This window comes from Eptesicus fuscus, chromosome 11 (genome assembly GCF_027574615.1).
Source record: "Eptesicus fuscus isolate TK198812 chromosome 11, DD_ASM_mEF_20220401, whole genome shotgun sequence".
Taxonomy (NCBI): domain Eukaryota; kingdom Metazoa; phylum Chordata; class Mammalia; order Chiroptera; family Vespertilionidae; genus Eptesicus; species Eptesicus fuscus.
Genome location: NC_072483.1, coordinates 48,557,428 through 48,576,560, shown reverse-complemented (window position 1 = coordinate 48,576,560; position 19,133 = coordinate 48,557,428). Strand labels below are relative to the sequence as shown.

The following is a 19,133-nucleotide window of genomic DNA, read 5'->3' as shown; positions in this document are numbered from 1 at the left end:
GGCAGCATGCTTGGTTTAAAGACACAAACAAAAAAATACACTTAGGGTTGGGATTGTGTGGAAGCATTTACCATCAATAAACTAGAGCAGTGGTCGGCAAACTGGGGCTCGAGAGCCACATGCGGCTCTTTGGCTTCTTGAGTGTGGCTCTTCCACATAATACCACGTGCGGGCGGGCACGTACAGTGTGATTGAAACTTCGTGGCCCATGCGCAGAAGTTGGTTTTCGGCTCTCAAAAGAAATTTCAATCGTTGTACTGTTGATATTTGGCTCTGTTGACTAATGAGTTTGCCGACCACTGTCCTAGAGGGTAGGGACTATATGTTGTCCTTACAAGCAAAACTGGGTCTAGCATATAATAGCTGCCCAGTAAATGTTTGTTGAATGAATCAGTATTTGGCTCAATATAGTCATAATAGCAGGACTCCGTTTTAGAGACATTATTTTGGTTCAAGGGCTAGCTACTACTTATAGGGAGGGCTGGACATGTTTATGTAGCGGCAAATTGGGCCAGGATTCAGTGCCAGCCCAGTTCAAGACAAATGGATTTCCCCCCCATTCGCATTTGTGCGGTACCTCATTGCACAAAAGATTTGGGTGATTGGGAATGTGAAGTGAGCCTAATAAGGCTTTATAATAGTACATGAAGCACAAATATGTTAAGCCTATTCATCCCGTGCCAGTTTAGGGGCATATTTCTCAAGTTATGTTTACTTAGGTTTCCCCCAGAGTGAGTCGTTCCCAATCTTTTTTATTGTTAGTATTTGCCATTAGTTGTCATTAATTAATTTATTTTATTATTATTATTAATGGAACATGTTCTTTGATCCTTCGAAATCTTGCTCAATCTAGGCCCCAAGTGTTCCTTTGAGTCTCAGGATAAAACGACTTTGGCAGAAGTCATTGCCCAAAGCCACACCCACTAGGCCCCTTAGGAAACCCGGGGCTTTCTGGCGGCGACTCAGCTGTCAGCAACCACGCGGCGCGTCGGAATCCCGCGGCTGGCACTCCAGTCTTCCCCAATGGAGGCGCGTCCCCTGCCTCCGCGTAGCGGTTGGGCTGACCCCCTCAGGCCCCCAGGTCAGCTCCCTTTTCGGAACCCGGCGTGGGGCCCTCTCCCGGCCCCGCCCGCCCCGACTCATTAGCATAGGGACGCGCGCGGCGCCGGCGAGCGGGAGGGCGGGCGCGGCCGGGGAGGCGGCGCGCGCGCGCCCTGACAGCTGGGCCCTGCTCGCTCCCCCGCTCGTCCCCGGCTTCCGAGCACAGCATGGCGGTCAAGGTGACTCCAACTCTCTACTGCTGCCTTTATTGCATAAGAGACATTCTGGGGACCCTGCCTGTAGCCCTTCACCTCTTCCCATTTCCTTCTTCGCCTGGTTCTTAGATAGCGTGTCCTGGGGCTCCAGCCGCGGGTGGTAGAGCTGTGTGGGGCTTGGACCGGGGAGAGGATGCCTGGTTGGGGGAGGGGAAGGAGGAGGGATTGTGAGTTAGAGGGGCTTGTGAGGACCCCGGGTCGGTGAAGGAAGAGTAGTGTGCTGCTCTAAGTGCATGGGTTTGTGAGTCCGGAGTTGGAGGCCATCGAAAAGGGAGTGGGAGGAAGTGGCGTGTAAAGTCGGGGTACCTAAGGCATCTGTATATTGCGTGGGGGGATGGCGTAATTGAGTAATTTGGGGCTTCAATGTGACTGGAGGCATTGGTTGGCATTTGCGCTGCAGGTGGCAGAATGTCGGAAGTATTTGGAAACGTAGCAGCTTTCATATTTTAAGTTGGGTGGAGAAAGAGGGAAGCGGAGAATAATTGTATTCTGGATTGCTTTCCATGGGTAAGAAAAGCTGCTAGGCCATGCGATTAATTTGGGTGTTTCAACTTTCCTGTTGATCTACTTTTGCTGGCCTCTTGATTTGAAGGTGGGTGGTTGCTAACCGTGTTGTTAGTGGATGTGGAGTAAAGTAATGGATTGATTCTCACTGCCTCCCCTTTGCAATCCAGATGAAATCTACCTGGTAGAGTTTCTCTATTTTAGGCTCTTCCCACTGTCTTTCCACCCTGTAGTCACAGATCTCCAATTTGACAGTTCTTATCGGTATTAGTGCTTTTGGTTTGTTTTAAACTAAATGCCCTTATAAAAGATAAGAGCATTGATTGTCAGCACGTGTGAACTCTAATCTGAAGAGATTATGTGGCCTCTAGTGAAGCATTAACCGGCTTTTTTTTTTTTTTTTCTTTCTCCCCTTACAGGTGCAGACAACCAAGCGAGGTGATGCTCATGAGTTAAGAAACATATTCCTACAGGTAAATTGGCTTATGTAGTCTGCTTTTTTTACTGGAGGAAAAAGGTGTAAATCTAGTACTTGTCAGGCCTTAACTTTTAGGAATGGTCTATTGTCATATATTCTTAACATGGCTAGATAATATAGCTTATAATTCTTATTTTATTAAGGTTTGGACAAAGGTTTTTATTCTTTTAAAGTTTGATAAAATATTTTCCTCAATTATTGTTTTTGTAACATGACTCAAGACACGTAAAAGAACGCTAAAAGAAGAATTTCCAGCTTCTCTTAAGCACTGACCAAAATAAAATTTATGAATGTATTGACATTAAAATTCTTTCTTGAAAGTTGCATGTTTTTAAAGTTTTCATACTTACAAACAATTCTCTATGTAATTTTTCACAGAGATAAACAATTATAGCTAGTTAATTTATGTGTGTCTTTTCTCCCTTTACTTTTAAACTATTATATCTGTACACTTTTGGGGTTTTATTACAAAATATTACTGTCTGAGATTTTGCCAGGATCCACCTTAACTTGTGATAAGATTTTAGGATCAGTGACTTGGCTATAAACTTAAAAAAAAAGTTGGCTTAGTTTTTTGTTTTGCTTTCTTTTCTTAAATTCCAAAAGTTCATCATGTAGGAAGTTGTACTTAAGTAGATGTAAAGAGAGATAAACCAAGGTGTTCCACTAAATATTGTGCTTTTTCTCTGAAGCCTTTTGAGAACTTTCTATTCAGGACTTGGGTTCTTGTACAGAAATTCTGACCTTAGCAGGTCCCTGTTGGGTATTAGTTTTCTCTGTAAAATGAGAGGTGATCTTCAAGGTTCCTTCCAACTCCAAAAGTTTATGATTCTATATTAGGAACAGATTCTAACATATGCTGATGAGCCTGGAATAGATGACATTTTTATCTGAGACATGGATTGCTTAACCTATTTTTGGGGATGAGGTTGCATAGATGATTTTAGGGGAAGCATAATTTCCAGAATAAATGTAATTGTAATAGAAATGCTCTGTTTATGGTTTGAAATCCTTATTCCTTACACAAGTTCTTGAAAATAGCCAACAGTATGTTAATATTCACATTATATGATTATATCCAATTGTCTTGTGAGTTCATGTGATATAGTTAATTTTGTTTTCTAGATTAGGTAGGCATGGAAGAAGTCAGTTGAAATGATGCATGATGTAGCGAAAAGAGCATTGACCTAAGTGTCAGGAGCACTGGGGTCAATTTCCAGTCCTGACACTACCTGGTTGTACCGGTGGGCTAATTATCTGGCCTTCCTGGGTTTCATCTTCTCATGTGGGACTCAGTAGGACTTAAGGGAATGGGCATTGTAGACGGTGGGAAGGCACCAGGTGTTAGACTGGCAGGGTCGTACTGGATCTGGGTTCAGCAACCTCAGTACTTGAGTTCGGGCTAGGAAAGAATTCAGAGCCAAAACTCAAACTATAAGAGAACATTTATTTGGAAAATCACAGAGGTAATTTGTAGAAGAAATGGGCTTAGGAAACAAGGTGTAGAGGTAAAAGAAGGGCCCGGGGAGTGAGGAAGGTAAATGGTAAAGTTCCTGGGGGGAGGGGAAGGAAGAGGAGGAGCCCCGGCGTGTCTGGGAGGCAGATAGAGGTGGGTCCTCCCGCTTAAGGGTTTAAGGGTGGAGATTTTAGGGGAGGTTTCAAGGGAATATCTCAGTAGAATATTCAGCAGCTTTCCAGGTGTGTCCTTTCAGGGTCAGGGTTTCACTGATTGGTTGATTGGTGTCTGGGCAGGGGGTCATTATACAGTGCAGCTCGTTCTGAGTTTCCATAGGGTGTTACCTGTTTGGTTTTGCTGTTTTTCTGGGCCTGGAGCTGAAATACAACTGAGGCCTAGGTGTTAATCTAGGGAGAAAAGATCAGGGGGTCCAAACCTTACGACCCCTGATATACTAGGGGAGGAAAGGTCACCCTGGGGATGAGGTCCCACCCTACAATTTTCTTTTGCTAGGCCCTGGTGACAAAGCCCTGGTGACCTTCTGTATCTGGTCCATTGTCCTTGCTCTGCTCACGTCTCTCCACCTACCTACCACATTCGAACTGAGGCCCTTCCAATTTTAAAAATCCCATGGGAAAAATCTACAGTTCTATATGGATTTGTTTTTGTGGGGAGGAGAGATGGAAGTACAAAGAAAGAGCTAGGACTATGCCTAGTTTTTTGACAACTTTAAAATCTTACTATATTTTTACACATTTTTTTGATGGTGCTCTTATTATTTTGAAAATTTGTAGCATTCATAACTGCACATTTAGCACTAACTTTTAAGCATTGACCCAAGAATTACTAATAAATAAGAGAGAGAACATAGATACATACCTTCAGGAAGGCTTAAAGTACCTAGACAGATACAGTATAGTTAGTTGAATCAATTTGAGGACGACTAACAAGTAACATGGTCGATTTTTTTTTTTTTTATTCCTGTCTTGAGTACTTCAAACTGTACTTAGTTGAAGCTGTAGGGCTTTGTTTAAGAAACAGTTTTATTTTAGATTTATATGATTTGTTAATATTTTAGAGATAATAGGAGACAAAAGTACGGTACATATTAACTACACATTTCTTTAGCATTTAACACATTTACCCAACAAGTATTTACTAAGGACTAGTTTCTGTGTGCCATGTGTGCACTTGTTTTAATTTAGTACTAGACACCAAATTGAATAATCAAAGGGGAGGATTGTGTCAAGGCTTGAATCCTCTCTGCGACCTATTCCATTTCTAACTGTTTGTGGTTGAAGGAGTCAAGAATAGTGAAGGCATGCCTGGCCAGTGTGGCTCAGTAGTTGAGCATCAACCTATGAAGCAGGTCACGGTTCGATTCCTGGTCAGGGCACATTCCTGGGGGTTGTGTATTTGTGGGCTCGATCCTCTTTGGGGTGTGTGCAGGAGGTAACACCTCTCATCATTGATATTTCTATCTCTCCCTCTCCCTTCCTCTCTGAAATCAATGAAAATATATTTAAAATAAAATAAAAAAGAATAGTGAAAGCAAATGTATAGCCTCTGGTAGAGCAATCAAATTGGCTTGCCTAGATCAGAGTGGCCATGTAAAAATAATGACAATGGCTAACATGTATTGATCATTTTACAATTCTACAGTGTACTGTGCATTGGCCTGGTGCTTTAAAGGGTATTTTTAAATTTTCAGAACCCCTTAGGAGGTACGATTAGTGTCCCCGTGAAATAGATTATGTTAAAGGACTTGATTTATGTGACTTAGTTCGTAAGTGGTCGAGGCTAGATTCAAATGAAACTACAGAACCCATACTCTTAACCCTTACATTATACCATTTGTGGGATCTTAAAACAGGATGATTTTTGAAATCTAGAAGTATGTGAGGGGCTAATGGCAGCTATGTTTGTTAAGTTAAAGAAAAAAAAATCTGTTTACGTAGGTGATTTTTAAAAAGGGCCTCTATACTGTAACTACCTAGAACATTTGGCCAAAGAGTTTGGAATTGAAACAGTGGGGAGGCACTGTGGGTTTCTGAGTGGGCAAATTGAAGTGGTGAATTCTGGCAGCTCTTTGTATTTGTTGGACAAAGTGTGGAGAGGTTGGAAGTAGATAGGACGATCAGCTAAGAGGCTATTGAAATAATATATGTGAATGATAATGACCTGGAGAGGCTGGTGGCTGGGAAAGGGAAAGGACAATACCAGGGACTTTGTAAAGGAAGGAGTAGTGAATCTGGCATTTTTAGAATAGATGCTAATTGATGAAGCATCTATTTGGGGAATTTTGGGGGAGAGGAGTTTAAGTATGATTGACAAGTAAATGTGCCCCAATAAGTTAAAGTCAGATTTAAACAGATACAAATTCATATAGGTGGTGCATGAATCCTTGTGTTTAGGGGAATTAAATATAAAATAAGACAAGGAATAAGGGGCTGATTTATAAGTGATATCCACATTGAAATGAGAAGGAGGAGGAAGAGAACTAGGGAGAATGGTTCTATGGGAGTTTAAAGTAGAGTTTTACAAAAAGGATACAGTAAAAAACTAAAGTATAGCCCGGCCCATGTGGCTCAGTGGTTGAGCGTGGACCTATGAACCAGGAGGTCACAGTTTGATTGCTGGTCAGGGCACATACCAGGGTTGCAGGCTCAATCCCCAGTAGGGGGTGTGCAGGAGGCAGCTGATCAATGCTCTCATGATTGATGTTTCTATCTCTCCCTATCCCTCTCTGAAATCAGTAAAAATACATGTTTAAAAAACACACACTAAAATATAGATTACGCTGTTATTAGTTGAATTTGGTTTTGGTAGGATTTGAGGGTCACTGGAGTTCAGGATCATTTGAACTTTTATTTATTTATTTATTTATTTTAAAATATGGAATGCTTCACGAATTTGCGTGTCATCCTTGTGCAGGGGCCTTGCTAATCTTCTCTGTAGTGTTCCAATTTTAGTATATGTGCTGCTGAAGCGAGCACTCATTTGAGCTTTTAAAGAGAAGATTTAATTTTGAATTTTAGAACACAGTTAAAAGCTCTTTTTAAAAAAATAAAATTTAGAATTGTGTCATTAACTGTCTAAATTCACAAATAGCCAGTATGGCTCAAAAGTCTTTGTTTTGAAAACAGCAAAATATTCCTATTTGAAAGTGCTGTTATTTATGTTTAGTGAAATTATGTGTGCAAGTTCATGAGAAGGACGTTATAAGAATAAAGAATTATTATTTTGAGTATAGGAAAATAGGTGCTTTTTTTTTGGTATTCATTGCTTGTCAAATTTTGATGAGCTGTATTTCCTATTAATTAAAAAAGAATAGATAATATTCAGTGTGAATCTGTTTTTTTCCTGCTCCTCACATTCATAAAATTGGAGCACAACAAATGAATTCAATGTGTTATTCTGTGCTATAATTTTTCAACCAGTTGTCAAGCTAAGGTTTTACTATTACTACCCTTTCAACTGTCGTTTCTTGGTTTATCTTTCTTTTACCTCTCTCACCCACTCACTATCATCCACCCAATTTTGCTATATCAGAAGTATACAGTACAAAAAGGAGAAAATAGAAGCAATGAAGAAGGAGGTGAGGTGAAGACAAAAATGTCACAGGCTATTTGCTATAAGGCTGATAACTTTCAAAATAAAAACTTTATCTGGTCTGTGCTTTGTGGCAAAGTAGGTTTAAAAAAACTGTTTTAAGTGTATGATTTTTCAAGAACTCTTTTTTTTTTTTTTAGTTGGTAGCCCTTCTGTTCATTTATCAAAGTATTGTATGGTAAAAGCAACACTTGTTGAGACTGCACCTTTCATTACATATGCTAGACCAAAAATTATTTTGAGTCTATTCTTTTTCTCATTATCACCAATGTAACAATGAAGATAATATCCCATATAAAATTATGAAAATGCTTTCTTTTTCTATCTTGTTTATTTATAATTAAAGAAAAAGTAGACAAAGATGCTGCTAATGTAAAGCAAAGAGTGATTCTTAGTTTTATGGTAACACATTTTTATTTGAAAGAAATGTCCTTTTATTTAATAAAATTTGTTTACACATTTTGTACTTACTTACTTTTGGCAGTAACCTGGGGCTGAGAATGAAATTAAGCAGAGATTTTAGCAGGAGACCCTTCCACTTTGTTGGGATATGCATTAGGGCTATGTTTTCAAAAGTGTGGGACTTACCATAATATTATAGTTATAATATAAGTAGTAGTAGTAACAAATGTTAGCATCAACTCAGGCCAAATGTGGAGGGGAAAAATTGCTCTCTTACAGTGTTTGTGGCAACAGAGTCTTTGGAAAGCAATATGGCAGTGGTTTCAAATAAAAAGAAGATACCATTTGAACAAACAGTCCTACTTTTGGGATATTTATTCCAGAGAAATAAAAATACTCATAAGAATATATGTGTTCAAGATTGTTAGTTGCAGCACTCAGTTCTTCCTCAAAAAGGGGAGAGAGAGAACAAAATAAATGCTATCAAAAGGGGAGTGGTAGCAATTTACAATAGCTAAGATCTAGAAACAGCCTAGGTCAGTGATGGCGAACCTATGATGCGTGTCAGCACTGACACGCGTAGCCATTTCTGATGACACGCGGCCGCTGAGGCGGCCACATGCCGAGGATGAAACATTTGCTGCTCCTGAGGATGAAACATTTGCGAAATAATGTTTTTTCCTCAAAGTGACACACTACCCGAGTTATGCTCAGTTTTTTTGCGAAGTTTGACACACCAAGCTCAAAAGGTTGCCCATCACTGGCCTAGGTGCCCATCAGCTGATGACTGGATCAGAAAACTGTGGTACATCTACACAATGGAATACTATGCTGCCATAAAAAAAGAAGGAATTCTTACCATTTGTAGCAACCTTGATGGAATTGGAGAACATTATGTTGAGTGAAATAAGTCAGTCAATGAAAGAAAAATACCACGTGATCTCACTCATTTATGGATAATAAAGAACATTATAAACTGTTGAACAAAAAGATAGATACAGAGCCAGTAAAGCATCAAAGAAGTCTGTCAAATTACAGCAGGAAGGTTAGGGAGAGGTGGGGAAGATAAGAGATCAATCAAAGGACTTGTATGCATGCGTATAAGCATAACCAATGGACGCAAAACTCTGGGGGGTGAGGGCATATATGGGAGTGGGGTGGGGGGGGCAATGGTAAGATATGTACACATATAATACCTTAATAAAAATAATAATTAAAAAAAAGGGAGTGGTAGAAAAATTAAGCTATGCAGATACTAAAAATAATGTATTAGACCTATTGCAGCTGATTTAGAGGGATTTCCAATGTACTATTAAGTGAGAAAAGAAAAATATAAAGAAGTGTATATAGCATAATATTAATTTTCTATAAGTCACTTCTTATATGTTATATGCATATTTACACATACTTTTGTATGATTTAATGGGCATTGAGAAAAATATGGAAGGATAGAAACTAAGTTGACTTGGTTGGGGAAGAATTAGGGGGAAATAAAAGAAAGTATCAATGTGCATATCAAATTGTGAGCAAGTGAATAATTTAAAAAGTAAGAATTTATCAATTCAAAACCTGAAGTTAAAAGAGGACTTCCCAACATAAATTGGATTGTTATAAACCCAGTGTGAGATGCACAGAAGGGATCTGTAGTTTCTTAACCACACTGATTGTTTTCCCAAGTTCTTTAGAATATAGGAATTGAAGATAATAAATAACCTTTATCTTAAGTTTATAAAGTATTTGCCATTAACTATATAGAGTTCTCATTTTTAAAAAAGTGTTAGGCATTAAGGGCAAACTGGCACCATAGTGAGACTTTGTCCTTGAATCAACTAAAATGATTGAAAAATAGCTGAAAAGGTGAGAAAATTAGTGTTATTAGATGCCATGTTATGTTCTATTTTCAATACATTTTTCATTGCCTACTATGTGGCAGGCTAGGCATTGTGCTAGGTTATAACCTTATAGAGCTAAGATAGAGGAGTTTAGTAAAGGTAGGACCTCACAGTCTAGGTAGGGGTGAGACAGACAATAACAAGCACACACACATGCACACACGCACACACAAACTACAGATTGTGACAAATCTAATAAGGAAATAAATAGAATGATGAAAAAAGCTATCATTTTTCAAGAGGGTGGTCAGTGAAGGTCCCTGAGGAGGTGATACTAGAGCTAAGAACTGAAAGGTGGGTCAAGAGAATTCCAAAAAGAGGACTCACATGTACAAAGGCCTAGATATAGATAAGGGTTTTATATGTTCAAGAAACAGAAAGGAGGCCAGTGTGCCTGAAGCATCAGTGAGTGAGGGGGGTGAATGGCTAGTAAGAGATCAGGCTGAAGGAGTCATATAGGCCACGGAGAAGAATTTGGATTTTTTTTTAAAGGGCATCGTGGAAACCACGGAAGGTCTAGCATTTTGGAAGTACTATAGGATGATTCAATTTGTATTTAAATAGATCATGTTTAAAAAGGTAAAGTTGAAATGTAAATTCTCTTACACATTTCTGTGCTTTGTCATGAATGACTGCTTTGAGTAGACTGGTTCTTCCAATTTAATTACCTCTTGTCCATAGGGTTCTTAGAATATCTTGAGTTGTGCCTCAGGTAACTTGTCTTCCAAGAGGCAACAGATTGTAGCTGGAGCCTACATGGGCTTTGTAGTTTAACTTGGATTTGAATCCTTATTTGATCCTTTTTTGCTATGTGACCTTAGGTGTTCACATTACTTTTGGAGCCTGTTTCATCTGTCTCTCTGAGAAGGATAATTACACCTAGCATCCCTATGTGAGGTAATGAGGTAATAATGTGTAAATGGTGCCTGATACACGGAGAACTGAAAAAAGTTTGGTTCTTTGTTCTCTTTCTTTACTTCTAAGATGAGATGAGGACTTTTCTTTCCTGAATTGGATTTGAGTCTCTTATTTTCCCCCAGGAAACTGCTGGGCCTATAAAGTGACTTAAGATATTAATTTGTGTTTATGACTGTGTACATGTAATCAGTTAGTTGCTTATATTCTTGAGACCTACATCTGAAGATGTTTACAAATTCCTACATTCTGAAATACAATTGTAAGAGGTAATGGCTTCTCTTAAGTCTATAGGCTCTGAGATGGGGTATAGCATGGTCTTAGTTCTAGAGCTAAGAACTGAAAGGTGGGTCAAGAGAATTCCAAAAAGAGGACTCACATGTACAAAGGCCTAGATATAGATAAGGGTTTTGTATGTTGAGACCTGTGAGGCTGTGGAAGATATGCAGTTTTCTCTTGAACTTTCAGTTGCCTGGTCTAGATCAGAGAAGGAATAATAGTTTAATAATAGACTCTGAAATATCAAAACAAATCTGAAAGAGCGACTTTTAATTCACTTTTTAGGTGTAATTTAAAAAAATAAATCAGCATCTCCTGGTCCTGTCCAGCTCTTTTTTACTTTGTACCGCAGGTCCTCGAATAATGTCATTGTGCTCAACTGTTTCATTATAATGTTGGTGATCTGCTATAAGACCTTAAGACTTTTTACATCAATTAGGCTGTGGTTTCTTTATACATCATTTTGCTGCAGTTCCAAGAACCTGTTGATGCTAAGTGAGGACTTACTGTACTGCTGAAATTTCTGAAGCATCATTCACTGAAGCCAGTGCCATGGCTATTTTTGGATTTTTAAAACTGTGTAATTGATTATTTACTGAGTCACTGTTTTGTCTCAGGTACTAGTCTAAGTGTTTTATGCAAATTATATTTAATCCTCAGAACAAATCTATAAGGTAGGTCTCATTAGTATTCCCATTTTATAGATGAGGAAACTGAGACCCAGAAAGGTTAAGTAACTTGCTCAAGGTTGTACAGTAAATGGTTTATGTATTTTAAATAAATTTTTTACATAATGTTGTTAGGACATATAAAATCATCTCATTGTTCTATAGCCTTTTAAAAACGTTATTGAAATTTTAAACATATACACATTTAGAGAAAAATAGCATAATGAATTGCCATATACCCATTACTCAGCTTCACCATCTATCATGGCTGATCTTGCTTATCTATATTGCAGCTGCATTGGATTATTTTGAAGCAATTCCCAGACAACATAACACTGTACCCATAAATACTTCAGTGTATCTCTAAAAGGTGATGACTGAAAAACCAGCCAAACAAACCACAATGATGATGATCACAGCTAAAAATATTCCTTAATAACCTGGATTTCCATTCAGTGTTGAAATTTTCATGATTCTTACATCTTTTTTTTTTTTTTTTTTAAGTTGCTTTATTCCACGTCTCACTTCCCTTTTCCTCTCACTCTTGCTTCTCTGGGATTCTGTCTTCCAATAATATGTTAGCCCAGTGGTTGGAAAACCGCGGCTCGCGAGCCACATGCGGCTCTTAGGCCCCTTGAGTGTTCTAACGCCACTTCTTCAAAATAGACTTGCCCAGGCTGAAAACCGACTTCTGCACATGGGCCATGAAGTTTCAATCGCACTGTACGTGTGTGCCCGCACGTGGTATTTTGTGGAAGAGCCACACTCAAGGGGCCAAAGAGCCGCATGTGGCTCGCAAGCCGCGGTTTGCCAACCACTGCGTTAGCCCATAAGCCTTGCTCAGCTGTAAGTGTTCAAGGGAACCTGAGCTAAGTACCTGTCAACTACATTGACCAGGCTCTCTAGCCAACTGCTTTCTGGATAGGGTTGGCAAAATGGAAGGACCTAATGGGACACTGAAGAGGAGGGAGGAGAAGCTGAGGTATCCTCTCCCCCCCCCATTTCAGAGAGCATCTCAGTTAGTAGCCCAGTCTTCTCCCTGTGTCCCTCTGGCCCTGAGGCAGGAATGATTCTTGCTGTTACTCATCTCTGAGTTGCCTAAGTATCCCCTCTTATTTTTATGACCAATTTTTATATTAAATTCCCTCTATCAAGCAAACAAAAATAATTAGGGTCTAAGTCAGGTTCATACATTGTATTGGTTAATTTGTCTCTTAAATCTCTTAATATTTTCTGCTTTCTACAAGGATAAAGGTCCTTCTTTCTCAGTGATAAAAATCTTGGTATTTAATCAAGGCTTATCAACATTAAAGCATTCTGTCTCCCTAGGAGTTGTACCTTGATTGTCAAAGGCATGATTTGCCTAGGCTTATAAATATATATGTTCCTTGTATGTTCCCATGGTTACTTCCACCAAGATATTGAAATATTTATTTTAAGAACAATGCAAATTAATTATTCAACTTAATCTGCCCCGAGAAACCTTCTAGTTCCAGTTACTGGGTTCTCTGGGGTCGTTATTTTATTTCCAAGGCTTTTGGCTATTTTAAGGAGAAAAATGTTTTGGTCAACCTAGTTTATTATGGTACCTTCAGTTGATTTCAGTGATTAACAAGGGTTTTGTACCTCCCTACTGTGTTAGGAATTGCATTGTTTAGTAGTTAACAGTATGACTTGCAGTAATGGATAGTAAAAATACATATGTTAAAACAAAAAGAAAAATAAGCCCATAGTATTTCACGGAAGCAATCTGAGTTAGAAAGGCAGACATCTGAGGGATTTTTTTTTTCCAAAATCAAATAAAAGATTTTGTTTGTGAAATATGCAACTGAAAGTGCTAATTAAATTTAGATGAATAAAACTACCTTTTCCCAAAGCATGTGTACTTGATTTTGATAAATATCAGAAAAACTTTGCATCACTAAAATCTGTTTTTAAAAAATTAATGTGGCTCAATAAAGTTGTTAAAATTAATGTGGCCAAATGTGTTTAAACTTATTTGTACTCATTAAAATATTATTTATGATAGAAGGTGAATTCCACATTGTACTATTGTAACAGGGTTTGTGTGTCAGATCAGTTGTGGTCTTTGCTCATTATGCAGAGTGCTTTTGTAGTGAAAGGGCATGCATTCCTTACTAAATTGGGCTCCTATTAGGAGTAGGAGCAGTAATAGGGAAGAAAGCAAAAGGGTTAGCTTCATATGCTCAGCTCTTACCTTGGTACATGTCTTTTTCTCCCATTGTTCATGTAATTCATTTTTCTATATGGGAAGTGCTCTATTTAATATTTGAAATTACTGAACTTTGTGACATTGTCATTTGATTTACTGAAATTGAAAGTATATTAAGATCTGAAAATGTCATTTCATCTCCGTTGGAACAAAGTCATAGAGGAACAGTTTGTTTTGACTCATATTACAGCCACATGATGGATAAGCAGAGATGAAGCTGCCTAGACTAGTCAGGACTGATCTCCTGATAAACCCAAGAATTGTGGAAAGAAACCTTGGTTTGGAGAAAAATTAAGAATTAGAACAATAACTCTTTCAGGTTTGAACAAAAGCAGAAAAATTCAGTAAAGCAAGGAGGGAAACTTTTCTGTGTTTCTAAGCATTTTAGAATAATTTCGATAGGCATATATGCTTTATAATTAACAAGAACTTTGGTGTTCAAGATTTCATTTTCCCCCTCACAACAACACAGCTGTTTCTGTTAAAGAGGTTCAGAGTATTTTGCTCAAGAAATCTCAACTAGTGAACAGTATATGGGATTAGAACCTGTTTTCTGACCCTGGTTTAGGTGTCCATCATGCCATTGTCTCTGAGCTATTTGAGGACAGGAACAATGTTTTATTGATCTCTGCATCTAGTATCAGGCATAGTGCCTAGCATAGTTGGTGCTTCATAAATGCTTTTAATTGCACAGTAGCCCGAAAGATTTGATTTTAGCAGATTTTTAGTTTAAAAAGTAGTGCTTCTATATACACTACCTTGATTTTGGTATACATAAAAAGGAAATCCTTGATCTTCATACACTGTATAATTTTTAAAAAGTAACCAGCTTAATAGTCACAGCAGATCAGAATTTTCCTTTATAATCTCTGAAAAAATCTTTTAGACAGAAAACATCAAAGGATCTTTTAAAAAATTTACACCATTTAAGCAGGTAATTTGTATCCTTTAGACTGTTTTTTTTTGTACTTATTCATGTCATTGAATTTTAAGTTAACCTTTTTTTCCCCCTTACTCAATGGAAATTTAGGGTAATGTGTAAATTCTTTGTGAAGTTTGTTTTATAGTTAACCTGTGATGTAGGTAGCACACTCTAAAGGTCACTTAAGGTTAAATTTGATAAATGGCAAATGAGTTTACTACTATTTAGTTTACTCCAGGCAAATGAGGTTTTGACATGTTGATCTGTTGGCTTGATAGGCAGAACATTTCTAGATAACATGATCTTTTCATTTACAGCTAGAGGTAGTTCAGTGTGAGTATGAAACCTTGCCATCTCTTATAGGCAATAATTTGGATTAAATGTGTAAAGATTGTAATCTACAAGATCCATCTTATTTCTCAAGCTTCAGAATGTCTAGGCTTTTTCAAGCACATGTGAACTATATTCAATGTAAATTTAAATATTTCTGAAAATGTCAAAGCTATATGCACTTTTACATTCAAATACTTGAGTTGGGTTTGGATAAAGTTTAAGAAAATAGACCACCTGTGGTTTTTGTTTTTGTTTTGTTTTGTTGTTTTTTAGATCCTCTCAGCCACTTCTTGTCTTTGTCTTTCATGTGTCCTTGATTTCTTGCCCAAGAGGGATTTACTAGTGCTTAAGAGACATCTTTGAAATGGCAGATGATTAACTCTAAAGTTATTTGGAGTACAGATATATTTTTTGGTTAATTTAAAGTCATTTTAGTTCACCCTTTAAAATAACAGGAACAAAATAGAGATGATATTATGAAACTAGTAAGTTGTTTGATATATTAAATTTTTAACATTGCGAGTCTCAAATTTTGTTTTAAGTTGCTTTTTACTGTTTTAGTATAAACGCTCAAGTCATTTTGAGTAGCAGAAAGAGGTCTTGATAAGGCCACTTAATGTTTTCTTATTTCTAGCCTTATTTGTTACTCTAGGACATGTTTGCTTTTTTTAATTTTATTTTATAAACACTATTTTAAAAAAAGTTTTTATTGATTTTAGAGTGAGAGGGAGAGAGAGATAGAAACATCTATGAGAGAAAAAAAAATCGATGATCAGCAGCTCCTGCACACCTCCCACTGGGGATCAAGCCTGCAATCCAGGCACAAGCCTGCATTCCAATCAAATTAGAATGGAACTGGTGATCTGTTGGTGCATGGGTCGATACTCAACCACTAAGCCACACCAGCTGGATGGCCATGTTTACTTTTTAAAAATCTGTTTAAAACATTATTACCCTGTCAGTTAAAATAAGAAGCATTAAAACTAATGAAGTCGTTTAAAATAAATGGGTCATTTTTATTTTAAAAGCATTAAATATATTACCCATTTTATAGTACCTGCTTTTTTTTTTTTTTTTAACATAATACCTGAAATGTTTTAGCATCTTGACTGACTGTGGATAGACTCTAGTTTCAGTTCTAAACTCCCTCTTCTGTCTGTTCAGGCAACAGGCTCACTGACATTGCCAAGTAATTGTCTCTAATGTAATGAGTTAATTAACTATCTCCTGCAGCAGTCAAGTAGTGAGTGACTCCTTGTGGATGAGAAGACTTTTTTTCCTCTGAGCTGTTCACTTTATCTTTTAGTCAAAATCAAGTTAAAATAGACTGGGAGAGTTGGGGAAAACACTAGCAAAATACCTCAGGGTAAGTGATTCTCTGGCATCATTTATAATCCCAGATACTGGCTGAGCCTGTTCCAGTACATGTCAACAAAAGCATTTGTTTTCCTTGTTGGCTGCTGTGTCCTTGGTAGCGTGTGCTAAGGCTGCTCTATTTCCTGGTAGTTTTAAAGTCAAGAATATTGTGAAATTCTGGTGATTCAGTAAGTACAATATACTTCCAATGTATGCAAGTATGTGTACATGTATGTGTTCTGTGTGTGTACTGGTGATAGTCCTGGCAATCAAACTCAGGTATTACTAAAAGACATCTCTGTGCCCCCCAAAAGGACAATTGGATGCCAAATTTTGTTAATACTAACACAAATATTTTCATATATCCTCTCTTTTGAAAATTTATATCTGCTAATTAAAGAAAGAAAGCAACACTCAAACAATTGTGAAGAGAGAGAACAAAGAGAGAACAAAGATCACTATAACCCATCTATTGTATTTTTCTTATTTTGAGTTTAGTTCTTCCTTTTTAAATTTTTTTCGTACGAGTCATGCCCAGGATTCTTTGTTAAAGGATGTGAGCATTTTTATAGCTCTTTATACATGATGTATAGGTATATTTGTGTGTATGTACATATAGTGCTAAATCACTTTTTAAAAGGACTGAGCTTGAAAAAAGATGTACAGAACAGTGTAAATAGTTATTATTTGTGTAAAAAAAGAGAACTGGATAAGAATATTCATACACACATATTTGCATGTATATATATACTAACATGTATATATAATATATATACTGACATGGATATATCATATATACATATATATCATGTATATGTAATTTACTTGTTCATGTGTAAAAGAAATCTGGAAGGATATACAAGAAATTGACTGCCTCTGGAGTGGGGAATTGAGTGACTAGAGACAGAGGTGGGAGGAAGACTTTACACTGTATAATATTCTTTTGTACCATTTTAATTTTGAATGGTATGAATGTAACACTATCAAAATCATATCCATTAGCAATGGGTGAATGTACCCATTGGTTTCTCCTCCCCGCCTTGTTTTATTAATTTGCACTTCCCACTGCCTTGGTTAAGCCTCAGCTTCTTTCACCTGGATCTTTGTGATAGTCACTGCTTGGTCTCCTTGCCCTTAATCAGTTTATTTATTCTCTAATCCATCTTTCACGTTGCTACCTGGGAGAGCAAAGATCAGACAATACCTCTCCTCCCTTAAAATTTTTAGTACTGTCCCATGGCCCACAGAATAAAACTCAGAGTTATTCAGTTTAGTATTCAGTCTTCCACCATCTGGTCTCAAACTGTCTTTTCATTTTCATCTTCTACATATCTTTATATGTATACCTCCTCTTTGTTACCATTTCTCTCTCCAGATAACTTCTCCCCAAAGAAGAAAAAATTATTTCTATATTTGTTCACATTGATTTTTATATTTTAGTCTAAAATATCCTTTCTCTCCATTTGCAGTTGAAATTAAATTTTACTTTTAAGGCCTGTTCGGAACAGGCCTTCTCTTTCCTCCTCCCAACCCCATCCTATCAATCCTTAGAATGAACCACTCCTTTTTGGTTCCCATAATTCATTTTTCATATTGTGGTTTGGCACTCATATTCTTAGTGGTTGACTTGTCAGTCTCTCTAAATTCTACTTTTAGACTTCCTTGTGTTGCTCCCTCTTTCCAACTGCAGTAGTCTCCCTGACATTGTGCCTTTCCCCACTCCTGCTGGTTCTAAATGCTTGTAGTTTTGTGATCTTGGTAAACGTATCAGATTATGTCATACATTAAAGAAGGAGAGGAGGAAGCAATTGATAGGAACTGGTAGAATCCATTCACTATTAGTAGCAATATTATGTAGTTTATTTTTTAATCCTATGTTTGCATACCTATTGTTTTAAAACATCAAAAATTGTTTAGTCTTCATTTTATAGTTGTGTGATTTATCTAGGGGGCCTGAAGAATGGAGTTGTTGAAGACTCACAGTGAGTTAGTGGTAGGGCTAGGATTTAAACCCAGAACCTTTTTTTTTAAATATATTTTATTGATTTTTTACAGAGAGGAAAGGAGAGGTATAGAGAGCTAGAAACATCGATGAGAGAGAAATATCGACCAGCTGCCTCCTGCACAGCCCCCACCGGGGATGTGCCCGCAACCAATGTACATGCCCTTGACCGGAATCGAACCTGGGACCCCCCAGTCCGCAGACCGACGCTCCATCCACTGAGCCAAACCGGTTTCGGCAAACCCAGAACCTTTTTAGGAATGACTTTTAATAGCATGTAGAGAGAACATGATTTTATTTTGGGGTGATATTTGCTAGGTGCTATTGTTAGCACTAGCTAGTAAAAATATGTCCACTTTGGGTTACTTCTTAGGTAGGTTGATACAGAATTTGCTGTCATAGCCTCTGTGGTGGTGTGTTTCAGAATACATCAAAGGAAACATTTTTTATTTAATGCTGTCCTTGTTGAAAGTTAGATCACAAATAAGGATATTTGAAATGCTTAACCAAAAGTTCTTTGCTCTGGTCCTTTTCATCCTGTCTTTTTTGTCAGAAGCAACCACTTATAATTCTTTTAGCTATTTATTTTGGTATTTTCTTTTATATTTCTACTAGAGGCCCAGTGCATGAAATTCATGCACAGGTAGGGTCCCTAGGCCTGGCTGATGATCAGGGCCTATCTGTGGGGCGACTGGCAGGGAAATCGCCCCCCCCCCTCCTCCGCTGGCACCCACCTTGGCTGGCCTGGGGCCTGCAGGCTGGGGG

At 37.8% G+C, this 19,133-nt stretch overlaps 1 protein-coding gene and 1 non-coding gene across 2 annotated transcripts in view; one reads left to right on the top strand and one right to left on the bottom strand.

The window, feature by feature from the left end:
- The first annotated feature begins 1,203 nt into the window (after positions 1–1,203).
- The window catches only part of SLC25A12 (solute carrier family 25 member 12), a 91,235-nt gene continuing 73,305 nt past the window's right edge, over positions 1,204–19,133 (top strand). Inside the window, exons 1-2 of the mRNA XM_008138564.3 lie at positions 1,204–1,280; positions 2,240–2,293. Of these exons, the coding sequence (XP_008136786.1) occupies positions 1,269–1,280; positions 2,240–2,293 (66 nt within the window). The 5' untranslated portion in view covers positions 1,204–1,268. The remainder of the gene's footprint in view (positions 1,281–2,239; positions 2,294–19,133) is intronic.
- On the bottom strand, positions 6,644–6,750 carry LOC114230516 (U6 spliceosomal RNA). Its single transcript, XR_003616436.2, has one exon. It is a non-coding gene; the product is annotated as a U6 spliceosomal RNA (small nuclear RNA).